Here is an 11501-nt window from a genome sequence, read left to right as displayed (position 1 = left end):
ACCACTACCCTAATAACACAAAACATTCCATGAATGTTCCTAGAATGTACACACAGGACATTGAAAACATTCCTGGAATGTCCCCAAATGCACACGAATGTCCCTGGAAAGTCCCAGGAAAGTGCTGTGTCAGCATTTTAAATATTCTTAGAATGTTCTGTTGGAACATTCCATGAATGTCTACGAATGTTCTTTGGACATTCACAGTCTATTTTTTAGACTGAATGTCTTGTTGGAACATTCCATGAATGTTCTTTGGACATTCACAGTATATTTTTAGACTGAATGTCTTGTTAGAACATTCCATGAATGTCTACGAACGTTCTTTGAACATTCACAGTATATTTTTTAGACATTCACTGAAATATATCGTCAGTAATGTGACAATACCTCCTATATGTTTTTTCATGAGGTTTGCAGGAGACGAAAAACATTTTTTAAGGTCACTTTCTGTTTTCGTACGTATTCTGACTTTTTTGTAGTAAATAGATAGTTGAATTTACTGCGAAACAGTCAAAAAATATATGAAAACAGGAGGTGGCCGAAACAAGTTTTTAGTCTATCTTACAAATCTCTTGAAAAAAACAGATAGGAGGTATTGTCACATCACTGACGATATGTGGCCATACCAAATAATACATCCTTGATAAATATAAACATTTTTATTGCAAAAAATCTTTACATACATTTTTTAATGTAATTTACTGACATTCCTAAATATTATAAAAAAATGTGTCACATTTGCTTTGTAAACCTTTCTTTTGCTTTTCGTAGCCACATATTCCGTTTCCTTTCTGGTTTTTTGTAGACCACTTCTCTCAGCTGATTCTAAAAGAAAATAAAATAAAAGGTAATTTTTCTATCCTTTACAATTAACAATCAGAAGAAATATTATTTACAGGTAATAATACGCATAAATAATAATAATAAAAAAATAAATATTAAATAATATTTAAATAAATAATAAATAATATTTAATAAATAAAATAATAATAATGAACATTTTGTATTTTGACAACGACATCCGACGTGGAAGTAGAAACCTTAATAAAATTATTTTTTCAAGTAAATTGTGGCTTATTTCCTCATTAGAATAGTTAATTACAAAAAAGCCACAAAGAAATAGATTTTTCACAAACAAATAAGTATTTAGTATTCATTATATTTATTGTTTTTATTATTTACTTTAATGTCCTACTGGTACATTATTTGACAAATAATGACATTTCGAAGTCTGTTAAGTATGATATAACGCCCTTGGGCATTAAATTTAAATAACGACTTAGATACTGTCAAGTTGACAAATATCAACCTAAGTAAAACTATGGTTACCACAATTACGTTACTACTGTTACTGGTAAATGTACTTATTTAAAAACTAATCAATTCAAAATTCATTCAAATTTTTCGCATATAAAGAATAATTTAGTCAGACATTAAACGTTGAAGGCACCACAGGTATTATAATAATAACGCTTTCGGTCAACGTATATCCCTCAGGCCCTTGTTAAAAACACCATTGACCTCAAGCGTTATTATCCTTATAATACCCTTGGTACCTTAATAACTGTAACATAAGATTATACCTTAATTCTTGTTTTCTATTTCTGATGTTTTTATTTATTTACATTGAATATTAATCTGTTTTGTTGTATAATCTACTTCGCAATAATTATGTGATATATTTGACTTAAAATGAATTCAAAAATTTTTTGCAGTTGGGCAACAATGTCAACTTAGATCTCCGATGTAGATAATGAATTACAACAGTATCTATATTGTACAGACTGTATTATTAATTAGGTTATTTATTTATTGAAATATACATCCACCAGGTATAAACCCATAAAGGTGTACATAAGAAAACTACATACATTGACTGAACACTTGATGACAAAATATAAAATAAAATAAAGAATAACCAAAAATGTTTCTGTTGTTAATACACATACACAATAATAAACAAAGACCTTAATAAAGAAAAATAACATGGCATCAATTCGATAAGCTATTGCGTATTTCGCGTTTAAAGATGTTAAAACCAAGAAAAAAAATGCATATACCTGTGTGACATAAGCTATTGGAACAGCACAGTCTCTTAAACGAACAGATGAAAGTGAAGTTCTGTCAATATCTTTTTCTAAAAAGTGTTTTGAACATACTCCTCTATTAACAAATCTGATCTATACTTCATGTCTTCTTCGCAGGATCTTCTGGAAAGCTAAAAATACAAAATATATGCATTACTAAGCATTATTAACAAATTTTAGTTTTAAATAAAAAATATGATTAATGGACTCACAAAATATTATAAAACAGCTTAGAAATTGTTTATTACAGACTACTTAAGTTATTTGTGATACAGACTACTTAAGTTCTAAACTTGCTACAACTATATTTTTGATACGCAGCTTAGTTTTTATGATCCCTAAAAGTACCCTTATAATGATCTACTTTGCACTGTTCCATAGCCATTTAAAGTACGGAATAACTATTTGGGGTGGCTCTTGTCACGCAGCAAGAATTTTTAAATTACAAAAGAAAATAGTGAGGATACTTGCAGGAGCTGAGTATAGGGAACACTGTAAACCTTTATTTCAGGAGTTAGGTATTATGTCACTGCCTTCACTCTATATATATGAGACGCTGATTGAAATTCATTCCAACAAAAGTAAGTTTAACATAAACTCCAACTTCCATGATCATCACACAAGATCGAGAGATGCTATTAGAGCACAACGTTTTAGGTTGACGAAAAGTATAAAAAACTCAACTGATGTTAGTTTGTACAATTTTTTGCCAGATGAAGTAAAAAGTCTTCATTTACAGTCGTTTAAAAATAAAATAAAATCACATTTTTTAAAACATTGTTTTTACACAAAGACAGAGTACTTAGGTACCGCTTATATAATATAATAGTACTAGTTTGGTCAGGGTTTTTTTTTGCTGATTATGACGATATTAATTTCATGCTTTTATGTTTATTTAATGTTTTTACATAGTGTGTTAAATTGTTTAAATTTGTTAGTACCTGTTTGTATATCTTTTCATTATAATTTATAATATTTATCTTTTAAATTTTGTCCAGGTTTTATAATGTACGTTCTCTTTTGACTTGTCAAAAACAAAAGAAATTTTGTATATTTGATTCAATAAATTCTATTCTATTCTATTAGTATAGTCGGTTCCCCAAACTCTGACACAACTGGCTAGTGATTTTAGTAGGTAATTTTTTTTGTTTTTGGCCAATTTTGCCAAAATTACAGTAATTATTAACTATTTAGTTATTATTTTTTTTTTTGCCAATTTTACCAAATTGGCAAAATTATTTACTAAAATCACTAGCCAGTTGTGTCTGAGACTCAGTAGTACTGAGACTGAGTTTAGCAAATCGACTATAATATTCTGTGTATTCATTAGTTGGTACTGCATATTATAGTGTGTGGTCTACCATCCTATTTATAAAGGCATACATTAGCAAAAACGCAAAAAGAATTACTTTAGTTTTACAAATCCTATTGTTATTATCTCTATTTACTATTTTAGTTAGGAATAAGCGAAGTTTGTGGCTTATTCACAATTATTATTAAAATAATAAATGGATATGACCAATTATTAACTTATAAAATAAAATAATAATTCTTCTGATTTATGCCTTTTATTCACTTTGTTATATCTAGGTTACTTAAAAGATTTTTTATGAATAGTATTATTAGGGTATTAATAGTATTAATTTATTTTCTGAAATACAGGGCATGCCTTCGTTTATATATTTGCATACTAACCTTTTAATAGGGCTTTTCATTCACAGTCATTTGTTTGGAGCTTCTGTCATAATTGAAACGTTATTCCTGCAGATTTTTTTATCTACATTTGTTTCTGCTACTCCAACTGCGTTAAAAACAGGACACCATTTTATTCACTATGTTAATAATACTATTAAAGCTATTATAAAAGTATCCGAATTAAAAAAATATTCTTAAAAAGCACAAATAATACGCTACAACGATCCACCCACGGCAAAGCAAGGTGGCCAAGATGAAGATGCCAAGATGGCCGAAGCGAGGTCGTTGGTTGGTCGTTTTTAGTCACGTGATGCCCTCTCAAGCGCCATGCACAAAAATATATGCACGGCGAATTTGAAAATGAACGCAAAAGAAATAAATATAAATGCCTCTCTTGGGTTTTGCATAAGTTATAAGTATTTTTTTTATTAACAAAATTGCATTCCAAATTGAATATTCGCGAACAATAATTTTTATTACATTTGTATGTTTATAATATTGTATTAATTGAACTTGGGAAACTCTTTAAATTTGACATATTATTGCACTGTAGGCCTAAAGTGTCACTTAGTTTGTCTGGTATGTTATAAGTAATGTTGTATCTGTTACACGTATGTATTATTTCGCAACTTAAAATATAGGAACATTGGTAGTATGTTCACAGAATGTCTTATGGTAACATTCCAGGAATAATTTAAACAGATGTTCACCGAATGTTCCCTAAATGTCCAGGACATTCAAATATTGATAGAACTTTGGTAGTACATTCCTGGAATGTTGTGTGTTGTTAGGGTAGTAGTTTGCTAGATGGTTAACATGTTCATTAAACATCACTTCAGCTTCAAAATCTTCCTCAGAATCGATATCTGACATTAAATCGTTGTCTTCTATGAAAAAAAAATAATAATAAATTATCCATTTTTATAAGATTAATTTGAAAAAAAAAAGAATTAATAATTATTTAAACAGCAATCAAGATTCACAGGTACTAATAGCGTAAATTGTGGAATTGTGGATTATTCTATTATTAAATCATCAGCTGATCTCATAGCAGTGATCAGTAAAAATGAAAACAATCCTAACTGCGCAAGTCAGTACAAATAGTTTCTGCTTGAAGGCATGTATCAAAAGGACCATTCAGTTACCGATTTTGAAGCGGTACATGGATCGCTTGGAACAACACGGTGTACGATACCAATCATCGTTCATGTTCGCTTAAAATGCATTTTTTATAATGCGCATGACGAGGGCAGTACGAAGGACGGTTTTCATGTCACTTGGAACGCGCCTATTAAAATGCCAAAGTGGTTAAAAAATTAAAGAGTAAAACATAAAATACAATCTTTATTTATAAAAATGTTTATATGTATGTTTATAAAACATGTTTGTTATCAATTATCAATGTAAAAACTTAAACACAACTACCTTATTACACATATATTTACACAATATTATTATTTATTCATCAGTTTAAACCACACCAAAATTGTATACATTTGGAATAAAACACAACTGCTGTAATTCACTTTACACTTTTTGTTGCTGGATGCACTATTTTGCACTATTTAAACGCTATTTATGAAAAAATAAAACAAATAAATATGGCGTCGTATTTTTCTCAAGGAAATGAAAACTGACAAAGATCAAAGAAAGTGACAGAATACAGAACGAACTGAACGAACGACGTGCAGAAACCTGCAGAAATGAGACTATTTAGTGATGCCATCCCGTGCAAGGGCGCAAACTAGTAAACGTGCGTTGACCTTGAATATCCCTGTTGCATTGCTATGTGGGGGTCTGCTGTGGTATTGTGTGACATGACAGTTCTAATCAAATTTCGACCAAAAAAACAAGTCGCTTTCAATATGGCGACTGTCGAAATTATTTGACACGGAGATGAATGAATGGCCAAAAGCGAGGTTAGGTTTAGTTTAGATGTGTTTTGTTTATTTCTTGCAAGGAAAACTAAATCAAAAGGTATTATAATATAGCTGGGTTTAATTGAAATTTGCTTGTTTTGAGGAATTAGATAGAATAGTATTAAATTAGAAATATAATAATTGAGAATGTCCACAACATGAATCATCAACTCAATGAAAGATGTGAGGTAATAATCTGGGAAAATTAGTAAAAAATAAGGAAAATTAATTACCAGCTATTTTATTGCTGGACATGCTGAAATCAAATCTTAAGATTTCCTATATTAGTAATATAGCTGTGCAAAGTCCACAGAAAGTGTGCTATTTTGTTTATAAACAAATTAGCGCTCCGAAATCTTTTTTTTTTATTATTGCTCTATAACTCCGAAAATTTTAACTTTAAACCAAAACACTCACATAAAAATTGACAGTAATTTAATTCTGCACATTGATAATTTATTCCAATTTCCTTCGACGGAAATTTTCTTCGGAAAATTCGGGTTTTCCAAACAAAATCTTTAATTTTCAACTAAAATTTGAGGGAGTAATTATTTATCAATAATTAAATAATTTCGTGACAGTGACATAAATCTTTTTTGTTATGAGTGTCTTGAAGATATGAAAATTTGTATGTACAAAGAGGACCGGAATTAAAAGGTATCTAATGGTTCAAAGATTAAAATCCTGTTGTTTATAACTCTGTCGCAAATGCCGGTCAAATTTGACCGGTTATACCTGGAATCACTCCTCGCAATTCAATTTGTTTTTCTTCGAAAAGGACACAGAAGCCGTGCTCTTTTCAACAGCGTTAACTTAATTTAATTTAATCTAATATTTTCTGAGGGGTTCTATTTGTTTATAAGCCAAAAAATTGTTTCTTTATAACATTCCTGAGACCGCTCAAATGGTCCAATTTCAATCCTGTAAGGTACGTTGAATAGGTATAGTGCTTTTTTATATGAAAATCATAGTTATTCTGGTGTATCATAATCTTTCTGGTTATTATTTCGACCGAAATTTTTTAATTAACATTTTAATTATTGCTAAACTATTGGTTAGATTGTCGCCGGTCTCCTGATATACAGAGAGGGGCTAAATTATGGAATAAATTCATTTTCTCTAAAATGGACGATTTTAGAGAAAAATCCCGAAACAGGTCGATTTTTATTTTTACATTAAATTTCTTGGCATATATTTCAAACTAGTGACGTCATCCATCCGAGCGTGATGACGTAATTATTTTTTTAAATAGGAATATGGGTTCGTGTTGTAGCTCATTTACAAAGGCGTTCAATTCTCTATTCAGTATTATAAACATTAATATCAATATTTATACAGGGAGGCCAAAAAAAATTTTGAATTAAATTAATTGACGCAAGAAGAAGAATGCATGTAATTTATTTAACTCAAAATACATTCTATTGCTGTCAGAAAATAGAAAAAAATGTTTATTTTGCAAATAAACATTGCTTTTAGCTTAAATTAAAAGTTCAAACTGCCAATAGGTAGGAGGGAGGCTGTTTATGATTTAATTTAAGCGAAAAGAAATGTTTATTGGTGAAATAAACCTTTTTTTCTATTTTCTGACAGCAGTACAATGTATTTTGAGTTAAATAAATTACATACATTCTTCTTTTTGCGCCAATTAATTTAATTCAAAATTTTTTTTGGCAACCCTGTATAAATACCTAATGATATTAATGTTTATATTACTGAATAGAGAATTAAACGCCCTTTCAAATGACCTACCACACGACCCCTATTCCCATTAACAAAATTATCGATTACGTCATCACGCTCAGATGGATGACGTCACTAGTATGAAATATATGCCAAAAATTGTAATTGAAAAATAAAAATCGACCTCTTTCGGGATTTTGCTCCAAAATCGTCCGTTTTAAAGAAATGAATTTATTCCATAATTTAGCCCCTCTGTATAATCTACTATAATAAATCTTTCATGTCTTCAATTATTTAATTATTGATAAATAATTATTTACTTCCCTAAAATTTTAATTGAAAATGGCAGATTTTTTGGAAAAACTCGGATTTTCTGAGTAAAATTTTTGTTGAAGGAAATCGGAAAAAAAATAACTTTGTGCAGAACTAAATTACGGTGAATTTTTATTTGAGTGTTTTTGGCTCAAAGGAAAAATTATAGGAGTTACAGACCACTAATTGAAAAAAAAAAAGAAGATTTAGGAGTGCTAATTTGTTTATAAATAAAATAACACACTTTCTGCGGACTTGTCATACCCCTTATTACTAATATATGCAATCTTAAGATTCGATTTTAGCAATAAAATAGCTGGTAAATAATTTTTCCCAAAAATGGTATTTTTTCGATAATTTTCCCAGACTATCAACAAAATCCAAGAAACCGAAGCGCCAACCCAAATTCTGAGCAGTCTCAACATGATAAGGTTAATATCCCCAGTTGCTGTCATGGCGGTGTCGAAATGAAATTGCGACTGTCGAAATGAATTAGAATCAGGTGCGGGAGCACGCCAAATAGAATTCTATTTTAGTGACGTCACAAAATAGAATTTCATAATGGGAGAATCGACAGTTGCTAGGCAACGTGACGTCACTAAAATAGAATTCTATATGGCGTGCTCCCGCACCAGGGCCCAGGGCACTGTAGATATCTACAGTCGCCTTCTATCGATGTCAATTGTCATGAAAATATTTGAATTTTTAGCTTTAATTGAATTATTTTCTAGTTTTGCTAGGTTATACTGTAATTGATGCTGAAGTGGCACTTAGTAAAACAAGAAAATATTTGAATTAAAACTAAAAATTCAAATATTTTCATGACAATTGCCATCGACAGAAAGCGACTGTAGATATCTACAGTGCACGGAATCTATTGTCATTCACTGTTACCAACACAACATTCTAAAGGTTTGTTCACACAATTCAGTGTACTCTAAAGACCGCGTCCCACCATCAAATAATTTGATCAAACTGGTTTGAGCGAACTGAAAGTGACAGATAGTGACGTCACATCCTGAGTGTTCATTGTGAATAATAATGAAAAATTTTAATTTTAAATAAAGTACAAACAAGTTAGACAACTCAATACAAAAAATTTGATCAAACTAGACTGATAGTGAGAGCACAGATTTTTAGAATTTCAAAAAAACTGCAATTGTGACGTCACTTTGACGTACTTCCTTTTCCTTCCTGACGTCAAGTACGTCAAGTTTGCTCAAACTGTTTGATCAAATTATTTGATGGTGAGACGCGGCCTTTACAAGGCTAACATTATTTTTCTTATACATGCACATTCTTTTTAAGATATTTTAAAAGTACATACGTACAAGCATGATACTATAAATAACAAGATAATAGGTTTGTTCCAACATGAACTTTTGGACGGTCCAGAAACCGTCACGAAACTACTTGTACCGTTTGTTGTGCGCATGTTCGTAATTGTATCGCCCAGTTATCGTCCCATGACGGTAATCATATATTTGTCATTTTTGTTGGTAACAGCTTGTGTGCTTTTAGTCGATCAAAGGCTCAAAAACTTTAAAGAATTAAATCCTAGTGCGCAAGTCAGTCCAACCAGCACATTATGCATTTGCCCGATTACTGAAAGATCATCACGAAACCGTCACCGAAAGATCACAATTTTTGTTGGAACAGTGGGAAGGACGATCCGATGACGATCATATTTTTGTTGGAACGGATTTTGTTTACTGCGCAGAAGCGCTACCGTTTCGTGACGGTTCTCGGTCGTGTTGGAACAAACCTATAATATTGCACATCCGGAAGTCGTGACGTAACTGGAGACCGACAAGTTCGTAATGGTTCGTAATCATTCGTGATGTCCGATTACTTTGAATTGTTCGCGGTTGTATTTTATATTTTATTTTTGACAGTTGTTTTGACTGGAATTTCGACACTAAATGTTTTTCGAATACATTGAAGTTTAATGTTATTTTGCTAATAGAATAATTTCATCACATAATGCATACAAATCCCATTTAACTTTAACAAGAATTCAAATTCAACTTCCGGTCTCCAGTTACGTCATCAATGCGCGAACTCAGGCGTATTTGCGCTACGGAAAAATACTATCTCTTTATTTATAGTATCATGCGTACAAGTATGTGCTAATTACATACTTTTAAAGTATATTCGATGAAGGTATATTCCAATAATATACTTTTACGAATATACTGAGATACTACGTACACGAATGTGCTCAGTATATTCGGTACGAGAATATTCTTTAAAGTATGTGCAAAGAACATGAAATTTAGAATATTTTTTTAGGGTACATGCTATGCTTGTACTACGCATGTACTATAAAGAATATACTCTGTCGAATGTTGGTAATATATGCTTCGAACATGATGCGAACATCATTGTTATGTGGGTAGTTTTCTCAGGATTCGAAAAAAATGAATCACATTTAAATAGCATTGAAGCCGAAAGTTCGTACCCATCCCCTTAAGGGGTAATTCTACATGAGACAATAATGACAGTTTGCTTGATAAACGTGTCTGCAAATGTTTCGTTTCCGAGATAGAGGATGTTGAATTTTTTTTTACAAACTGACGATTTATTTATTATTCTTAAACCAATTGAGATATGCAAATGAAATTTGGTAGGTTTCAAGAGATAGTTATTGCAGTTTTTTTGACTGTGTGAATGTGAGGAAAATGCATTCAAAGTTTATTCTGCTGTTAGAAAAAAAAATATGTGTAATATTGTTTTAAATAATTATACAATAGACAAGAATAGCAGCCATCAAAGTGATGAATCTTCAAACAAGTATAAAAAGAAAAATAATGCTAAGGAAAATAACAAAAAAAAAAGAAAGTTATCTACTCCAAACCCCAAGACTGCACATCAAACCATGTGAGCAATTGTTGTTATAGTTATTTCTAGCGATATTTTCTATATAATTTAAAATAAGATATTATATGTATTTAAAATAAAGTATTTTACACATATTCTTGTCATTGTTTTTTTTTTTGTATAATAAACGTTACTTACAAGGAATTACGTTTAATTTTATTTTATACAAACTTCTAATTAATATATTTTCCTGTTCGACTCAAAAAACACTATAAATTTTACCAGAATTTGTACTTTAAAATTTTGGTTTCGGAAGCGGTAGTCCGAGAGTCGGACTACTGACGTCACAATTGCGACGTTGCTTGCCATTTTCTCTTCGTGGCTTGTAAGGTAAAGGTGGCGATACCACTCATAGCATTTCGGTATCGACCCGAGTTCTTGAACTTTGAAGAAGTGTCAACTGTCATGGATGTTTGTCTTTATTTATTGTTTATTTAGAAAAAAACATCACTTAAAAAAATATCTCTTATTTTAAATTACACTTAAAATCCATAGCTTTAAGTTATTTTAAAAACTTAGCACATACCAATTTGTAATTTAGTTTAATTTTTTATTATGGCATGTAATGAAGATATTAAGGACTCTACAAACAGAGAAATATTAACAGTTATTAAGGATGAAGGCGATTCTCTAAAGAAATATAACAATATAGAAGTTAAATTGGAACTAAATGTAAGCAGTTATGGACAGGAATCTGTATTGGATGAGTTTTGTTCAGTGGATATTAAAATCGAAAACAATGCATTGGAAAATGTATCTAATGAAATTAAAGCTGAAGCAAAAACAGAACTAGAGGAGCAGAGCATTGGTAAGAAACTAATGTCTCTTATTCTCTTCTTCATTTTTAAGTATCTTACACTATGAATATGATATTTTACTAAAATATTGAATACACTGGCGTCCAGTGGCTGATCTAGACATTTCC

General features: G+C 30.6%; 1 protein-coding gene and 1 long non-coding RNA gene across 2 annotated transcripts in view; one reads left to right on the top strand and one right to left on the bottom strand.

Annotated features, from left to right (window-relative positions):
* Positions 1-647: 647 nt before the first annotated feature.
* On the bottom strand, positions 648-4581 carry LOC126885999 (uncharacterized). Its single transcript, XR_007698532.1, has 3 exons — positions 3786-4581; positions 2064-2221; positions 648-828 (listed from the first exon to the last, which is right to left on the bottom strand). It is a non-coding gene; the product is annotated as an uncharacterized LOC126885999 (long non-coding RNA).
* A 6371-nt stretch (positions 4582-10952) lies between these two features.
* LOC114332339 (zinc finger protein OZF-like) overlaps positions 10953-11501 on the top strand; it is a 34095-nt gene continuing 33546 nt past the window's right edge. Inside the window, exon 1 of the mRNA XM_028282125.2 lies at positions 10953-11384. Coding sequence (XP_028137926.2) covers positions 11132-11384 — 253 coding nt within the window. The 5' untranslated portion in view covers positions 10953-11131. The remainder of the gene's footprint in view (positions 11385-11501) is intronic.

This window comes from Diabrotica virgifera, chromosome 6 (genome assembly GCF_917563875.1).
Source record: "Diabrotica virgifera virgifera chromosome 6, PGI_DIABVI_V3a".
In the NCBI taxonomy this organism is placed as follows: Eukaryota; Metazoa; Arthropoda; class Insecta; order Coleoptera; family Chrysomelidae; genus Diabrotica; species Diabrotica virgifera.
This window is presented reverse-complemented; position numbering and strand designations above follow the sequence as displayed.